The sequence below is a fragment of the Sinohyriopsis cumingii genome, chromosome 16 (genome assembly GCF_028554795.1).
Source record: "Sinohyriopsis cumingii isolate HCF-2022 chromosome 16, ASM2855479v2, whole genome shotgun sequence".
In the NCBI taxonomy this organism is placed as follows: domain Eukaryota; kingdom Metazoa; phylum Mollusca; class Bivalvia; order Unionida; family Unionidae; genus Sinohyriopsis; species Sinohyriopsis cumingii.
The window spans coordinates 95998846-96018471 of record NC_142976.1 but is presented as its reverse complement, the minus strand read 5'-3'; the positions used below and the strand labels follow the sequence as shown (position 1 = coordinate 96018471).

General features: G+C 33.3%; 2 protein-coding genes across 2 annotated transcripts in view; one reads left to right on the top strand and one right to left on the bottom strand.

Annotated features, from left to right (window-relative positions):
• The window catches only part of LOC149781021 (uncharacterized), a 137845-nt gene extending 137464 nt beyond the window's left edge, over nucleotides 1-381 (bottom strand). Inside the window, exon 1 of the mRNA XM_089938145.1 lies at nucleotides 305-381. Within this exon, the coding sequence (XP_089794271.1) occupies nucleotides 305-347 (43 nt within the window). The 5' untranslated portion in view covers nucleotides 348-381. The remainder of the gene's footprint in view (nucleotides 1-304) is intronic.
• A 132-nt stretch (nucleotides 382-513) lies between these two features.
• LOC149781020 (uncharacterized) lies at nucleotides 514-16141 on the top strand. Its single transcript, XM_089938147.1, has 7 exons — nucleotides 514-546; nucleotides 2046-2108; nucleotides 4164-4245; nucleotides 6474-6572; nucleotides 6946-7065; nucleotides 8748-8831; nucleotides 12584-16141. Exons 1-7 carry the CDS (start codon nucleotides 529-531, stop codon nucleotides 12727-12729), a joined length of 612 nt encoding a protein of 203 aa, XP_089794273.1. The 5' UTR covers nucleotides 514-528; the 3' UTR covers nucleotides 12730-16141.
• The last annotated feature ends 3485 nt before the right edge of the window (nucleotides 16142-19626 follow it).

Here is a 19626-nt window from a genome sequence, read left to right as displayed (position 1 = left end):
TGTCTGCTTTTTCATAAAATGAAGTTCACGAGTGCTTTTGAACTCACCTGGTGCACAGGGGTTCGTTACAAAGAAAATATTATATTATTATGATAGAGAAGGTCCTATGTCAGAACGGGTCATGGGGGTAACCTAACGTATTTTTGTCACTCTGTACGATTTTTTTTCTTTGGATTATTGTGTTTTTTTTCTTAACATCAAGCTCGCGTCGTGCACCTGTGGTTAGAACCCCCATCCCTTTATTCATGGACGGATACTCCAAATTTTCTTTGTAACGAACCCCTGTGCCCAAATCATACATTACCTTTAATTAGCTTCATCTGTTGCCTTACAGTCAGAGTATCCATTCTTGATAGTTTGTTTTTTTTCAGCTGGCTTGGTGAATCATCAGTAAGTACAGCTAATTTCCTGATACTAGTTTTGAGGTATATTAGTGGACAAAAAATGTCTTAGAACGGAACGCACAGAACAGTGACATCAAAACTGATTCTTAATTTTGAGCATGCGCAAATTTTAGTTACAACAAAAATGGGGGCTTCCATGACGGTACTTATGTTTATAAGTAAATTCTAGACATGTTTACATTGTTGCTTAGTTTATTATTTAAGAACACATAAGTGGGGCAGAGTCCCCAGTGATCTATTCAAACATTAGTGATTATGTTATTTTAAGTGGAACCTTCAGATGAAAAGCTCAAGTTTATTTACAACTGTAGACGTTTTCAACGTATCGAACCCAAATCTGCAATTCTCGCTTATGTATTAGGCTTCTTTGCCAGTGTAAAAATGTTACTTGTTAACCCATTTAAAGTTGCTGCACAGTTCTAAAACGTAAGACGCATCACATAATTTTGTTTTGGTGTTACCGAACCATAAATGTGTCAAGTGTCATACTTCATCATCCAGTGTCTCACCAATTGTACGCTGATGACACCCAAATATACAAATCTAGCCACCCAACTGAAGTTGATGCTAACATCCAAGGTGTAGAGACGTGCATTTCTCATGTGAAATCATGGATGACATGTAACAAGCTGCAGATGAATGATAAAACTGAGGCCATTCTGATCACAACACAAAGATTTTCTCATTCACATCCTTTACCTCAAACAATAAATGTCAGCAACACCAACATTAAATTCACACAATCAGTACGAAACCTAGGTGTTACTCTGGACGGTACTCTCACATGTCATGAACATATGCAAGGCTACATATCTTGAGCTGAGATGCATCAGCTCAATTCGCAAATATCTTTCAGTTGATGCCACTAAAACACTTGTGTGTTCATTAGTACTTTCAAGACTGGACTATTGTAACTCAATTCTGTCTGGTTCATCTCAATATCTACTCCAGAAACTTCAAAAAGTTCAAAACAAAGCTGCTCGGATCATACTTAGAGTACCATGATCAGAGCACACCTCCCCGCTGCTCTGTACCCTACACTGGCTATCCATTCGTTCCAGAATCAAACACAAAATTTGTTCTCTGTGCTACATTTCACTGTCAGACTCTAGTCCAACATACCTATCTGACCTCACCCATGTGTACACACCAGCAAGTTACTTACACTCCTCTTCTGACAATCGTATGCTCATTATTCCAAGTATGAAAACAAAGTCATATGGACAGCGTTCTTTTGCATACCAGTGCCCATGCAATGTGGAATGAATTGCTCACTGAACTTAGACACAAAGACACAGTGATTACATTCAAGAGGGCTCTCAAAACTCACTTATTTCGACTGCAAGAACAAACTTAAAGACCTAATAATGTTTCCTAACATAAATATTCTCAGCATTTATTTTTATTTTTTTTTCTAATTTCATGGTGCTTGCTTTTGTAATCATTAGATGTTTTTTATCTTACTAGTGTTGTCTAATATTGTAAAGCTCTTAGAGCTTCTAAAGATTAGGCATTATACAAAGTCCTCATTATTATTATTATTATTATTATTATTATAAATATCATGTGATAAGTCTTACATTGTTAGACTACTGCACAGTGAATTTCACACACATTTTTAATGCATCACACCTTTTGCAGGAAATTAAAGAAGAAAGTAAGAAGAAGCGATTGAGGAGACAGTGGGATCTGTTGGTGAAAAGGGTATTTATTTCTTTGCACAGTCGCTGCCATTTTATTATTGTATTTTCATTTATAGTAAAAGTCGTACTGGTCATGTAGGCGTTCAACACCAAACATTTCAGTAGTAAGTGTAATTATTTCATAAATTGTATTAAAGTACATTTAAATGACAGTTATTCACTATATTTGGATCCTGTTACAACCATATTCCTTTGAAAGGTCATTATTTAACACCCTGAGAAGTACATATGGTAATATCAATGTTCAAGTACGTCACCATATGTGCACAAGATCAAACTAAAGGTGTAATCAGATTATATCCTAATTGAAAGATGATTAAGTGCACTTGTATGACTTTTATTAAAACACAAGCACAATAAAATTGGCTTTATAATTAGACAGGATTTTAAACCTTTGAGCAGTGACAGTTCAGGACAACGGGTAAAAAGTGGTTTTTGTTGTTCGATTTTGCTTTAACTAGGCAGAAATCAGTTTTTGATTTTTCCCGGTCATCTGCCATGGGGTCGTATAATAAGCTGACATTCAACGGATAAAACTCCAAGTTTTTTGTTTTGAACTTTGGAAAGAATCATTTTCAAATTTTTATTTTAATATGACACCTGACAATCAGTATTAGTGCAGTTAAAATTTAATCTGCTATATAAAATATTTACTTCATTGACATTCTAACCATTTGCCTTATTTAATAAGGTTTAAAGAATTACTAGGTGAACAGCTTAGTTTCATTTACTACCTGTAAATGTTACATTAGAAACAATGTAATGACAAACATAACATTATATTGGTTTAGGCTGGTCATTTTTTCCCCTCAATATTATATATATATTAAATGTTATTTTTGGGATTTTTTTTTTCCATGGAGGGGAAAGTGTTAGGTTTGGTAAGAAACACTGGTGATCGACTTACCGGAAACACATTTTTCGTTTGGCACTGTACATTCTGGACCCATTGTTTTTGCTAGTTTTTTTAATTTGTGAGTTGCAAGCAAACTTAAATATATTTTTTAAAAAATATTAAACTAAGTACTCAAGATAAAACTCTTTAATCCACTGCATCTCATCAACAAAACCCTTCCTATGCACCCCGTCCCCATATATGATCCACTGTTTTGTGTGAATATGAACAAAGTACACTGTTGTTTCATCAATGTTTTTGATCAAATTGTAAGTTTGTTCTCTTCCGTCCTTCACGAACTAATCAAACGATTTTATATTCTCCAAATCTATATACATTATGGTATGGGTGCATATATTACATAACCAGAGTTCGTGGACATAGTTTGTCTTTAATAAATCATTGATGAATAATACATTTTAACAGTACAAGGTAAGTTTCTTTACTTTTCTTAACGAATAAGCATTTTGTGTATCTATTTTATCGTAACATGTGGTGAGTGGGGCAGGCAAAAATTTCAACACAAATTTATTTTGTTTCTTAATTCTGGGGATATATGACCTAGTTAAAAAAAAGTTCTGAGACAGGAAAAAAATAATTTATTTTATCGTGTCCAAGGATATATGGCAAATACATCAGCAAGGAAGTACTTTTGGCCCAATTATTTTAAGCTTTTGTGGCATATAATCTCGAGAGCATTTTGTGTGTGTGATTTAGATTTTTAACGTAGCTTTAACAATTTTCCAGTCATATTGTTATGATATCTGCAGTGTGGCATTTTAATGTGATGTCTAGCACTGGCGCATCATGAGGCAGACATGTAGCATAAAGTCCCACCCAGTCACATTATCCTGAAACTAGGTCAACTAGTCCTAACACTAACCTCTTAATGTTGAGTGCCTAGCGAGGCAGCTGTCAGTACCATTTGTATAAGTCTTATAGGACAACTGTGGTTCGAACCCATGACCTCACCAATCCGGGGCAGATGCTCTAACCACTTGGCCACTGAAGCTGTCTGAGCATTTTGTAGACTTTTGAAAGTGGATTTACGTAATTCCTTGTAAGTGTTTCAGAACATGAATGGTAATAATAAATGATGCCAATGAAATTGAAACAAGAAATGCTTTTATCTGATCTATTTTTTATTTTTTCATTACCTAGGCTGATGCATGGTTCAAAGAGTCTGAACAGCCACCAAATTTTGCCATGATGGTTTTGCGAGGAGATCGAGTGGAATGGAAAGGTGTTTTATTTCATGCTTTTCATAGGCATCCCTCCTTAATAAGCTATTTCTGTCAGAAAAATTCACTATTAATAAACACCTTTATTCAATAAAACTGCTTCTATTTATACTTGTTTGGCTTCTCTTAAGTGAATTGCTTTCATGTCCCATTTGAGTTTACATAAAGTAAATACCAAGGATGTGTGTCATTACCTTAAATCAAATATAGGTGCAGCAAGCAATCGTTTAATCTCCATATGCTCAATTGTTGTTTTTGTGCATATAAACACAATCCATCATGCAATTTAAAAAAAAAAATTTGCACTGGTTGCCATGTTCTGACTATTTTCCTAATACCATATACAGCAAGCATTGGAACTGAAAATAGTCCTATACCCAGTATATATTTCTTGATTGTGAGGTTAAGAATAATTTAACACTTTTCCATAACATCAACTCCAGTTCTGTTTTCATATTTGACTAAAATGTGCATAGGTTCCAATTACATATGTAGCTCCATTTATCATTGGTAAAATCTGTAAAGTTTTACAAAAAGATAGATACAGAACAACTGATGACATTTTTTTACCCCAGTAAAAATAATTGTAGACATCATAACTATTGCACCAGATGGTAGATAAAACTACAATAACTGAGAAAAAGGTAAAACCTATGTAAATCTTCCAACAAAGAATTGTACAAAACATTATCACACCTTCAAGGTGTCCAGTGAAAGCTGAAACTTGGGAAAGACTAATGATTGGCAGCATCGTAGAGAGACTATTCCTATGGTTAATTTGTCTGTTTATTTGGATTGTCATGAAATTATCATTTGAAAATGGTTCCAATCAATGATATCCCATTTTATTTTAATTTTGGCACATGTATCATCCATTTTGCCTACTTTATCAAATGTAGTGTACCATTTCTTGCATTTTTATCAATCTAACTGTAACTGTTGAATTTGCATATCACTTTTATAAACCATTCATTAAATAATTTTGTTATAATAAATTGTCAAAAAGTTATTTTATATAAAGCAGACCTGCCAAGCATACTGAAAAAATCAAGAAAATTCTGATTTATGGATCTCCTGAATCCCCGATTTTTAAGATGAAATCCTTATTTTTAAACTCCCCGAAAAAGAAAAAAAAACTTATTTGTTTATACAAAAACATCATTTTCCTGGTTTTTTTCCTGACTTTCTTGGTCTGGTATGTTTCTTAGTACTTTACCATATCTGGCTTGATTTTGGTTTTCATCCGCCAATACAAAGAGATTTTCTCACAAAGAGATGGTTCTCTTTATCTGATCCCATCAGCAAATCACAGCAGCATAATGGATACGTTTCTCAGCAAGGAGTGAAAAAAAGATGGAAAGGAAGTAACAGGTAAGAAAAAAAAGAAATATGATAAAAATATAGGAGTGTTTGGGAGAAGCAGTTTGTTTTCATTCATCCATCGACTTGTGGGGCCTATCATACATTCTGCCACTGAAGATCTGCTCTTTCCACATTCAATTCTGCGTCAGAAATGTACATTTGGTGAAGCTAAAATTATCAGTGCAGATCATCAGTATTGATTCTTCCATTCAGTTGGAGAAAAAGGCCAGGTCCTTAAATGATACTACAGATTGTTTAGACACATCTGCAATGCTCGCATGAATTAGTAAGTCATCCTTTAGTGGGTTGCTCTCATGAAAAAAAGGATGAATCTGGCCAACTGTTCTTTTCAACCCTTGGGGCAGTACTGCTATCAATACTTTCAACACCACACAGCTGCAGCAATGCCGAGAGAGCATTCTCAATCGCCACAAAACAACAGAACAGCCAAAGAGCCAGCCTGTCAGCATCAACACTGAAAGCTATTCTTGTTAGCAAATTTGTCACCCAAAGACAAAAAAATGATAAACTTTTGCAGAAATGCAGATCTGCAACATACAGTAGACTGAAATGATACAAGTAAACATCTTTATCATGAAATGTACACCTTACTATTTTACCCCCTCCTTTTTTACCCTGTCTCCTGATTTTTAATGGTGTTTTGGAGGCAAAATCCTGATTTAAGTTTTTCAGTGTTGGCAGGTCTGATAAAGGACGTTAAATTTTATTAGGCTTTGATTTAAAATACAAGTTGCAAGGCATTGTTTTCAATTTAGAAATGATGCTAAAAGTACTTCAATACAAAATCTAGTTTGAGATTTATATAATCATTATATTTTTTTTAAATTGATGATGAATTTTATTTCAGCACCTGATCACATGAGTGCTTTTGTTGATAGCCAAACCGTATTGGACAAATTCAAGGAGGTTGCTCTGGGTCGGCTGTACATGCCCAGTCAACGAAATGGTTAGTAATCATACATACTTTTACCATGCACAGTTACTTTAAAGATATAAGAAAATTATGAAAATGATGTTTTATATGTTGGTTGTAATTTAGTTTTCTTCAAAATAATTTTAGAAACTTGATTGCTCTGCGCTAGGCATGACTGCCATTTAATCCTTGATAGAGATATAACTATTTTTGTAATCGGTAGGTTGAGAGTTTCAAATTTTTTTTTAATGTTAAAGGTTATTGTCAAAGCTGAGTACAAAGATTGATGCTGAACAAGTTTAACAGTGCTTAAACTTTCCTTTTGTTCTGTCATGTTAATAGTATTTCATACCGTAAGAATTGTCTGGTACAGCGCTTATCAAACGTTTTAAATATATGTTCATAGATGTTGCAAGAGAAACTGAGGAGGAGCCTCTTGCATTGCCATATGCAGAGTCATCAATGTACACTTGGGATATGCTTGTGTTCTTAATACCAGCAATACTTAGAAGAAATGGAATTTATGGTGAGTATCGGGATATGTATTTCAACATCCTGGAATACATTTGTGTGGTGATCAAAGAATAGAGGGAAAGCCCAGATGTGCACAACATAGATGTGTTTTATGTGTGCAATTGGTCCTCTTTTTGGCCATAAGAAAGTATTTTTTCTGTCATTCAGAAGTTATTAATGACATATATGCATACCATTAGTTGGTGAGATATTGACATTTTTGGAGGGGATATGGTGATAAAAATTGATTATAATCAACCCTGCAGTGCTCAAAGAAAAAAAAAATTGGACACAGACCCAAGGCTTGTAACTTTAAAAGATCACAAGCCCTGACCAACATTCCACAAGCCTGAACTCCAATTTCCATATACCCAATATTTCCCCTTATTTTAATATTATTTGTCACACAAAATTGCAATTCGTAGGGGGTTTGAAGGTAATACCGGTGTATTTAGTGTTCCCCACTACACTCACTTGAGACTGGATTGTCCTGGTGTTCAAACTTCTCTTTTGGTGTCTCAGACAATCAGGGTCAGAATCAAGTTGACATATGTCAATATATTGTTTAAAGTATGTGCAAAGAATTCATTGTCACCCTCCTGGCTTAATTGTTTTTTTGCTTTTATTTAATAGCATGTTTCACAAGTTAAAACTCCATCTATGAATTCTTAAATTTATTTTTGTTTGGCTTTGTTGATACTATTGATAACAAATTTCTTTTTAAATCAACTTCAGATATGAATCACACTTGATTACTATTCTGACAGTTGAAATAATCATGCTATTCATTTTATATGTGCATTAAAATCTGGCTTTAAATGTTGCCACTATTCACAAACATATCAAGAACCTGTAATACATATGGCTTAAACATTTTCATTTAAAGGAATGATACACATTACCTTTTTTTATATTACATGCATCTAGCATCTCATTGATTTACCTATTGCGTTGTTCCATGTCCTGAGCAATGAGCATACCTATGCAGACCGCACAGTGGTCTCACCCAGTGCAGTGTTCAAACACATCTCACAAGCTATTGTCAGCCAGTTAAGTAATATATGAAATGGTGGTGTATAACCTGATCTCTTAGCCTTTTAATTACCGCTTTTAAGTTTCCCAAAGGATAGTTTCACATCAGCTCCAATTATGACTGTTTACTGTTTCTGTATGCTACTTGTAATGGGCATCTACTAAGAGTTGTAGTTTTTTTCTCCATATTTTATTTCCAAAGACTTCTGAAAATTGTTTTCTCGAAACAAATCAGTGTTGGGGGGTTTGGGACTACAAATCATGTTTTTAGCATGACATGTCATGTAACAATTTGATTAAAATCAGATTTAGACTCCACATAGGACAGCAGCAGTCTGATTTTAATCTTTGTGGCAGGTATGTCAGCATCTTGAAAATACATTTCTGCATTTCATCATTTAAGTCAAATTTTTCTTTGAAAATTTGATTACAACTCAAATGTGCACCTCTTTTATAACACTGGACAGGCCTGATCTGACATAAGAGGGGCCCCAGGCATCTGACTATGAGATTTTTTAGCACTGCCTTTAAAACAAGTCATCATGGTGATTTTTATGTACATGAAAGTTTATGTTAATTGAGTACCCACAAACAAAATACATGTATTATGATTTGTACAAAATTTATGTTTTATGGTAATGTTTTTGTCTTAAATTTTTACAGGAAAAGCCGCATATAGGCCAGAAAATCAACCTTCATGGTGGCCAAGAAATGTCCGCTTTTCCTCTCCAAACAGCAATACCCAGGGTAATCCTGATTTTCCTATTGCATTGCCACCATTGCTTTGTTCAAGAATTTCTTCATTTATTTGCCTTTCTCAATTGTACCTATCAGTCAAGCACATGTTAAAGATAGATTTCAATGTTTTAAATTTCATTGTAGATGTATCATCCTCTTACTTTAGAGATTTCATATTGTTCTCTAGGTGAGAGCAATTTGTTTTGCATCACCATATTAAAGCCTTAAAAAAAATTTGTTTTAAGAGAAAAAGATGCAATAAACATTTTTTTATTTAAATGTGTACATTGTCATATTGCAAACATGGGTATCAAACCATGACTACCTTCTTGAATTTCCAGAATTGGTTGAAAAATGCATTTTATTTTGCCTACATGCAAGAAAAAAAGTTCTGTTCCTTTATCAATGGCTGTAGCTGGCATTCTGTAATGGTATTGTCTGTAATTTATCTATTACAGTTATCGTGCTTCGTGTTTACACTATGCATATACATTGTGTCAGTATGTTGTTATAGTGTATTTCAAATAAACATGTTGCTGTTTCTAGAGAATAAGCGACTTAGTGTTGGAGAGATGCGAATGGTTCTGAATTCATTTTTAGAACAATGCAGAAATGAATACACTATGTTTGTATACATTTTTTCTTTTATTTCTTGTTCCTTAGTATTAGTTGATTTTGAATGCCAACACAAGCATGATTAACATGCCATAGTCCGAATTAGACTCATTCTTTTGTAATGGAAATATTTTTCTGTTTTATTAATTATTTCATTTATTGATTTTGTTTTTGTTTTATTGATAAATTTATTATATAGTGATAAATTTTAAATTTTTACAAGAGAAAGGCAATATTTCAATTTTTATTAAAATTCACTTAACCATTCGTATCCAAGCAGTATTTATCTATCCAGAAGTATGTATAATGTCTTAATTTTCTAAAGCCAATGATTGACAGCTATTATCCAATTGAATTTTGTCTTCACGTTGAATAGACCCATTAAATATAGAAATGTAATTTTGTCCAGTCAGTATGCATTGCAAAAGTTGTCATTATCTTGTTGTTTTTTTTTTGTTTTTCGTTCAATGGTTGCCACCTCATGAACTGGTTATAAACAAATATCTTTATAATTAATAGCTCAAAGTTGAAATAGTTACAGCTATTGAAATTTTTCGTCCCAAGCAGCTTGGAGATTTTTAATACTGAGTGGTTCCAGTCGGTTAATTTGCCTAAAGATGGCGAGTTTTTATAATAATTGTCTAAAGTTTATATTTTATCCTGTTATTGAAAGATATGTGTTCAAGTCCATGATAAATAGTGCTTGTTTCCTGTTTCAAGTTCAGAAGGGACTTTTCACAATTAAGTGAGTAAATTGTGACCAAATTACTTCTCTGGAGACAGTACTTACCAAGTAGTTATGATAAGAAAGTTTAATTTAACATTGTATGTATGTACAAATAAAGTTTCAGTAGTTTCTGATTCATAATAACAACTAATAATCAATAAATACTGCTTGTCATGTATAGCATATCATATGCTGAAAAATGGCATTAAACCCACAACAATAGTAATTCAACTTAACTGTACAGACTCTTCATTGAATTTTTATATTATATTGAGAAAGCAATGTCAAAAGTGTATCTATATAATCTATTATAGAAATGTTCAGGTCTCCTTAGCTCGCACAATATCAGATTTAAAAATGACATCATGAATGAATGCATGTTAATTGCAATGACATAAGATTGCATGTGCATGATAACACTTAAGAATTTTCATCATATTGGTATATATGTGTCTACCTAGTTGTGTTGATTAGTGGACATATCCTGAGGTTTCAGTCCTCAGTGGGTTAATGTAATTTTAAATTTAGAAAATTAAGAAAACCTGTTGAGACTTATTCCTCCATTTTGCTAATGGATTAATAAGTATGTAGGAAAAAACATAGCTGCATGATATTTGATGTTTGCAAGCAAGAAATTTTTACAAGATTCAAAGAAATTATATTTATTTTAGTGGAAATGTAGATTCAAAGCATGATCAATTGGCTGTGTCATATGGCCAATTGCAATATCAAGGCTAGGGCAGTATTTAATTGTTAACCTTGTATATCATTTCTGTTTTAAATATTAATTTTAAGAGTTGCCTGGTACTCAGAATAGCAAAGTCTTCAAGTGTATTATTTGCATTTACTGTTAATACTTGCAGGAACAAGTTTATTTCAAAGTACTGTTTGAATGTTGGCATGCCAATACTTCAGTTCTTAGATTTACTAATGTGTTGCAGCATGTTTAAATAGATAGACAATGAACAATAAAAATAATAAAGATGTTGGCAGCTTAAAATATAATATACACGAGAGTACAAAGTGTAAGAAAGAAGGTCAATTAAATCCAGCATCAGGATGATGGTTTCATAAAGAATTTCTAATTAAACATTTGATGTGATATGCAGGTGTTAATATAATAGGAACAGCTGAATATATATGACATAATTTCATATATATATATATATTGTGTCTCTATCATAAAAAGTATTATATATACTAGTGGTAGGTGAAGCGTTTTCCCATGTAACTTACTGGACTCTGTCTGTATGTATGTTATGAATTTATTAAAGCTTAAGTTACTTCACATTTATATTATTAACACCACCATTAAGAAAAATAGAAAGACCATTACACAACTTTATCGGAAAATAATTATTTACATAAAAATTTCAATCAAAAGCATTTATGGAAAGAATTCCATGAATTTGAATGTGTGTTGCTTGTTACTGTGGTAATATCAGACAGGTTAGTGATGACCAGTCCGCTTTAGCCATTTTCTTTAAAGTTTACAACATATTTAAATGACATGTAGGGTATCACACCTTCCAGCCCTTACAATTTTGCCATTAGTGTTATGAAAATTACCCATAACATGCAGATTTAGGTTATAAAAGCAAAAACTATGGGAAATGATCAATGGCAAAAATTGTGGAACATTTGTTCATCTGTGTTTGATTTGGATCTGGGTTTCATATTTGAATTAGTTAAATTATTCAGCGAACCTGACTAACTTTACAGATGCTTTAAACTGTGTTGCCATGATCAAACTGTTTATTTTCGATTTAAAAAAAAAAAGAGATGAATGTTTAAGATAAAAGGGGAAATAAGCCTCTTGAAAAGTGTTAATTATCGACACCGAAGAATAAAAAGGATTATTCAGATTATTGTTAATAAAAAGCTGGAATGGACACAATTACGTTGATTGGACATCACATGCCAGTTTGAGTATCACTTGTGGCAAGAGATGTGATTGCCGTCATCATGTGAAATGGAAAAAGATAAGAATTAGGTCAAGTTGAGAGATAGACACAAGCCATTGAGCTGCACAGGGTTTGGAACTTGAGTATGTGCTACTGTACTAGTAGCAACTAATCTCTGTTTACTTTACAAACTTTTCAGTTGAACATAATGTTTATTTTTGCTGCATGATTCGAATGCTTAACTTTTAATTACATTTTTGAGCTTTACAATAACAGCTTTTGATACTGTTTTACACCGTACTGAAAACTGGTCAAACTTAAGGAAAAATCTACTGCCTTACTGAGACGGACTTGTCAGGGCTGGCAGGTCGGGGGTATTGACTTTTATTGTATTTTTTTATATATTAAAGTAATCCAGAATTACTTCCGGTTATGGCTCATAAGTTGTCAAAGTTTAAGAATGTATTATTTTGTTTCAATAGTAGATTTACAATCAGCTATTCTTTTATTTATAGTGTTCATGAATGATAATGAGGCTGCCATGTGTCAGGGTAACATGGTGGAAGAGGATGGAGAGATGGAGCATCCAGCTCTCTCTCCCATCATATCCACCTGGAGAAAGATCCAGTTGAGCAGTTACCTGTCAGGGCCACCAGGATGAAGAAGCTGATGTTGTGAATCCTCAGGTGGAATATGTCATTCAGCTACCATCATATGCTCTGTCCTAGTATCTGACAATGGAATTGTCAAACTTTAGTAACTGTGTGCATACAGAATTCAGGATGTTTAATGAGAATATGTCAGTTACATAAACTAATATTGATATCAATTTTCATTTTTACTGTATCTTTTCAGATAGTGTCTAATGCACATTTGCTATTTCCTTTATAAAACTAATATTTTTTTAACAATACAAGACTTTAAGATGTTTTCAATATTTGTGGACTGAATGTTATGAATCTTGATATGTACTGATTGGTTGTGATCAGTGTGGAGACTTCTGGATTCATTACCAGTGCATGAGAACCAATGATTCTTATAAAGCTGTTTCTGCAAGCAGATATGTTTGTGTATTTTGTCAGATTTAATTTAACAGACTTAAAAATTTAATTTTTAGGTTGAGTGTATTCTGGTATAAGCTGTCAGTGGCAACATCACATAGCAAACAATATCCAGATGTCATAGAGTAAGCTGTGTGATTTGGCAGCTGACATTTTTTATGCCAGTGAAAAATCAAAACCAGTGCTTCGTGCTTTTAAGCTAGTTTCTTAATCAGTTTATTACAAGCAGTAAAGCACTGTTATTGACTGCCAACTAAGATTTAATTTCATTGTGTGCAAGACAGTTTATTTCCAAGTTATTCATAATAGTTGATGAACTGAATACACGTTATGCTTTACTGTGAAAACGGATAAATGCTCTTGCTATAAGAAGTAAAGCTTGGTTGCTGACTTCGTTGTTCTCATAATAGACTGACAACAAACCGTGGCCTAGTGGTTAAAGCTTCCACCTCAGAAGCGGGAGTTTGTGGGTTCGAACCCCAGCCGAGTCATACCATAGACTTACACAAATGTTTTTAACAGCTGCCTCGCTAGGCACTCACCATTAAGAGGTTAGTGTTAGGACTGGTCAGCCTGGTCCGAGGATAATGTGACTGAGTGAGACATTATGCTACATGTCTGCGGCATGATGCCCCGGTGCTAGACATCACTATAAACTGCCATACTGCAGACATCTTAGTGATATGACTGAAATATTGTTAAAGCTGCATCACACACACACTCATAATGGACTCCTTGTCGGACATTTTCATTGGTTAGTTGAAAACCAGCTGTCACTGAAAAGATACTCGTATCGACCTGATTGTAATGTACACAGTGTCAGGTTTCATAACATGGATATGGGGTATAAGCTTTCTTTATTATATCAATAGCAAATGTGTACCGTATATACTCACATATAAGCCGAATAATTTACGAATAAATAAAGGCCTGGAAGGGGGTGGGGTCGGCTTATCCATGGGCCAGTGTGTAAACTTTACAGTTTTTGTGTCTTTTTTTTTTACTGATATAATGGCTGTAAATCTTGGAACATGAAACAATAATTTATTCTGTGTCCTAAGACATATGCATGTAGAAAAATTGTAACTTTCGGTGACCTGACAATTATTAAACTGTTTTAAAGTACTATGCTTGATTTTGTTATTACTTTGCATGTGCATATTTTCTGATTTCTCAAACACAAAGTTGAATAAAAGTAAACAAAAGACTTTATAATTTGCAGGCCGGTTGAGTTTACCAGGAAGACCATGCTGAACTATAATGTACAATATTTACACAGTGCAAAGTGTGCATAGCCTCACTTAAATCCTCGCTTATTCCCAAACATAGATGCAGATTTCGCTTTATTCATTGTTTCAACCAAATTGCATTCTTCCAGATAACATTTCAGCTAGTCCTTAATAGCTGTTTCATTTATGTTGAATTACATGCTCACAAGTTACTAATTTTCAATTATATAAGTGATCCTACAAATTGATGTAATATTTTTTAAAAGGTACGCACATTTATTTGTACAATGCACAGAACCATCATAATTTACATGCTCATGAATAGTGGTAATAATAAAGCCTAAAATGCACATAGAGATCAACTAAGATCACCATCAATCAATTTTAGTTTTGTGTTTTAGCTGAACAAACATTCCTTTCCACACAGTGGAAAGCTTGATGTTTTGGCGTCTCCTATGTTGATAGTCTGCGAATTTGTCTTTCATTTTGTGACAGCTGTACAGGCCACTTAATCATTAAAACTCTGAAACTGGCTTGTGATAAAAAGGATTTTTGACCAGTAACTATACCAGTTTAACATTGGTATATACAGTATTAAAATGCCAGGTTTTCACTTGTGTAAGTTTCTTTCATGGGAAGGAGCTTTAGCATATGGAGTTGCAGCATTGTTAGTAATCATTATTGCAGTTGAAATTAATTGTGGACTATTTTATTGTTTTGGTTTATCTTTTTTTCTAGTTTAGTTTTTTATTTTTGTATTATTGTAGAGGTAAAAATAATCATTAATTTGTGAATAATGTTTAAACTTAACATTCTATTTAGTGAAGAAGCGAATGCTTTATACTAAAATAATTATTTCGTTATAACAATAATTCACAGACGATACAACAGAACACGTAGGACTTTTCTTGTTTAGAAGAAATGAAAATCGAAGACATGTAATAATCAGGAGTTCTGTACAAAAATCAGAAGATATTATAAAATGGGGAGGTAGGCGTTGAGCGACCCCAAAAATCAAGGTTTTTTTCCCTCCCGGCATGAAAGTTGAGAGGTATGGTGTAAGGTTGCTTACATCAAAGCAAAGTACAACTCAGCTTTTATGGTATTAGCATAATTTTCGAAGCATTATTTATGCAGCTTTATAAGAAAACAAAATATTAAATAAATTTCATTTCAAAGAAGATTTTACAATTTCTTTTTAGTAATCATGCGCAATAACCTCGAGATAAGTATACATGTAATTTTTTAAATACAAGTTTGCCAAAATAAATGCATTTAGAACTTACCTCATACATCTTGAGATGCCTCGGTGTTGTAAGTCCGTTTATATGAAGGTCATGCACTTTTTGGTGTTTATACATGTTCAGTTTGGGGGTCGGCTTATGTGCAAGTATATACAGTATAGCATTTTTGAATCAATTTGTAGGCTTGGTGTGTTATAAATTTTAAGTGTAATATTATAGTAATAAAGATGTAGCCCAGTTAGTATGCATGTTACACTGATATCTATCATTATGATTTTTTATACAGACAAAATGTAGAATTTATTTTCTGGAAATATGACATTTGCAACAGTTGTATTTATATGCTTCAAAAGTATTATAGTAACAAGTATGGTGCTTAAAAATTTTCACTTTATATTTTTGTTTTTCTATTTAGTATAGTGTCTACATGAAGACTTGATGCAAATAAACTTCAGATTTGTTTTCTTCATGAACCTGTTTCATGTTTTGTTACTTGTTCCAGAAAAGAAAATAAGAAGTAATAAAATGCAGTAAAGGCATATTTCTTTCCTCTTTGTTTTTTCTCTGCCACAAATGTGGAAGGTGCATACATTACTAAGTTCTATCTTTCAATCTGTTACACACTGCTAAGTGGTGTATTTTAGGTCAGTCAGCTTCTGGAGTCCTGCCACTTTGTATGCCATTGCCATTCAACACAATACATAGGCAGAATCTATTTGTATACTTACAGAAATCTGCTTTCTTCTATATTGTGTTATTTATTGTCAGCTTCACTCTCAACTTCAGCAACAACTGTTCTGATGCATGCATCAGCAGATAGTTTCATTCACTCGACACTGGAAAAGTAGATAATGAACTCCTTTTCATTCTTAAGTAAACAATTTTTGCATCTACAGTTTTTCACTTTGCATTGATAATGAAGAATACAGCACAAAACTAATTCCAGACTTGATTTGGTTGCTCTGTTTAACCAAACACCATTGATGTATCATAAGTACATGTTATCACTGAACCCATTACACAGTAGGCAGAAAGCACAAGCTGGATTATCATGTAAATCACAGCCAATGAAGGTTGACTACCTTGAAGCAAAAATATATTATTTAGTTGTATGCCCAAAATGTGCCAGATGTAAACAATAAAGCATTGTATCAAGAGTGCACATAAAATCCTTGCATGTTCCTCAAACCACATGACTGCTACAACCTATTGTCTGTTTTACATTTCTCCAAGTTTGTTTTTGCTACTCCTACTAAACTACATTGATTGACATGACACATATTCACTCGGTGATCCAGTTGGTCCTAAATGAAAATGGTGCTACTCTGACATTCACAATAACAATCTTGACGTTCATCCGGAAATGAGAGGTTAACATGGCTTATTTTCAGCAGAAGACTTAATATGATGTCTCATTGGTCAAAAATGGTCATGGTTATGATCTGTTCAGTATGGTCGCCACATTGAAAATCCTGTTAATACTACTTTCCCCTGGTATACTGATCATATTGATCTTGTGCTTTTACAAAAATACTTTTTATGATGTGTAGTTGATACTAAATGAAAATAGTGTCAATCTGACACCCAGTATGGCAAACATCTTGAAAATCTTATCATTACTCAGAAAATGATGCAAAATTGACATATAGTACATCTACCAAAACAGTTAATTTAAAAATCGTGTTATCACTAAAGAATATCAGAGATGGTTTCAACAATGGACACTCAAAAGGAAGAAATAGTCCCTTCAATGGAATAATGTGTCAATCTGACACCCAGTATGGCAAACATCTTGAAAATCTTATCATTACTCAGAAAATGATGCAAAATTGACATATAGTACATCTACCAAAACAGTTAATTTAAAAATCGTGTTATCACTAAAGAATATCAGAGATGGTTTCAACAATGGACACTCAAAAGGAAGAAATAGTCCCTTCAATGGAATAATGTGTAAGATAAGTACAAGCATGGATCACAGACTCGAGAATTTTGAACAGATTGCTTATGCAAATAATTACACCAAGACTTCTAATGATGCCTAATTGATCCAAAACAAAAACGGTGCCAATACATCAAATTTGGTTGTCATGACAGCTATTTTAAACAAATCTTGTTTTGGCTACTCCTGAACTTACGGTTATCTCGACATTATGTTTTCAACAGAAGACCTATTATGGCAAGTTGTTTCTAAAAGAAAATGGTCCTATATCGTTTTGTGTCTAGGTCATAGGCACTTTACTTACCTCGGCACCATCTAACCGTCGTCGTGTTTTTTCCCATAATACACACAAGTACGAGCCTCAAAATACCCATTCGTTGCAGAATAAAACGTGCTTCCAGTTATTCATGACAATATCTACTCTGTGTTTGTTGGTGTGTGCGTGTGTGTTTGATACAACCTTCCAATCAAGTAATCCGAAGAATTAAGAAGAAGAAAAAATCATACAATAGATGCCTTATTGGAAATGAAGGTCCTCTGTTTGTTTTCTGATTTTTATGCCATGTAATATGAGAATCTAAGAAAATCGGCAACCCAAAGAATGTCTTCACTTAACAAGTGTAATAGTAGCGTTATGTGTTACATTAGATTATGATCTCTGCTATTTAATCACTAAAAATGGTAGGAATTTTATTACTGACAACAACTTCATTTAATTTTATCACGTATGCATCGAGTCTTGTAAATTGACTGCTTTTCTGAAGCAAAATATAGCGAATGGTGCTATGATGTTTTCATGCAATCTCTAATAATGAAGTTCCTGTTCACTCAATACCATACATTTTTTCACTGTAATGCATTGTTCCTGTAATGATGGCGATCAGTTGGAAGAAGGTATGTCTCTTAATCCGTTGGTCGTAGAATCGATACCGGCCGAGGACAGCCGGGGTAGGCTGCCTTGCTGTGTCGTTGTAAAAGGAGATTAGCGAATGATGTGATAAAATGCCGTACATACCCAAAATGTCCAAATTTGTTTAATTAAAACCAAAATAAAAAGAAATATACAAATTCGTAACATTATTACGTTTTCTGTACTTAAATTTATAAACAATTGTACTCAATAAATAGGCAGTACACACAGATACGCAAGCCAGGAATAAAAGAAAACGTTTGAAAACCATGCCGACTGTTATTACCTCTAATTGTATCTGACAGTTTTAGGGTTACTTTAAGTAAAAGAAACAATTACTCCTACGGGAAAATGCATATCAATGAAGAAAAATACCAAGCATAACTTCATATTACTTTTTTTTTAATTACCTTATTCATAAGTTAAATGCGAACGTCCCTTCTAAACAGATACTATAGATTATTAGTATATACGTGAGTTGCGGTTTGTGTGTAATGTCTCATTCCTGGGAATATATATTTTGTGACAAAGCTGGGACATACAGCTCCTTCGTTATGTACATTAGCTGAATCATACACTGTTACATGCATTTTAATCTGCTGATATTATAAACTATTTGACCAATTTGTATGTCCATCTCTAAACAAATTAGCAGAACATATTCCTTTAGATAGCCATGCTTTTTCGCGCGCTCATCTAGATTTGAAATGTTTTGTGTGTTTCTTTCCAAATGGAGTGAATATTCTACCGTTGTTCCTGGCGAAATCAACCTTTTCCTTTTGGAAAACACTTGTACATTTCATGTAAAGAGTTCTGTTCGTACAAACTGATACCCAATTCACTAAATATAAATTCCTTTTAATAGCGTCAAATGCTCGTGTTTTCCAAAATGACTTTCTTTAGATCAACATAACAAACTTATCAACCATGATTTGAACTTTTTATGTTTCTTTTAGAGTTCCGAAAGTGTCATAAATTATACGAAACATGCATGTCGCCAGTCGTATATAGACTTTCTGAAGGATCATGAAATTTAATATTATTCCAAATCTACTCCGAAACAAACGTGGATTTAAGAGTGGATGTAATTTTGTAGGAGAAAGGATAATGGTAATATGTCAATACTTATTTGGTCTAGTCTTTTTTTTTAAATGTCAAAAAACGCCTAACCT

Excerpts from the sequence above, each read along its gene's own strand:
- LOC149781020 (XM_089938147.1), top strand. Across the intron at positions 2,109-4,163 it reads GGGATCTGTTGGTGAAAAGG|GCTGATGCATGGTTCAAAGA; the intron begins GTATTTATTTCT and ends TTCATTACCTAG. Across the intron at positions 8,832-12,583 it reads TCCAAACAGCAATACCCAGG|TGTTCATGAATGATAATGAG; the intron begins GTAATCCTGATT and ends TTTTATTTATAG.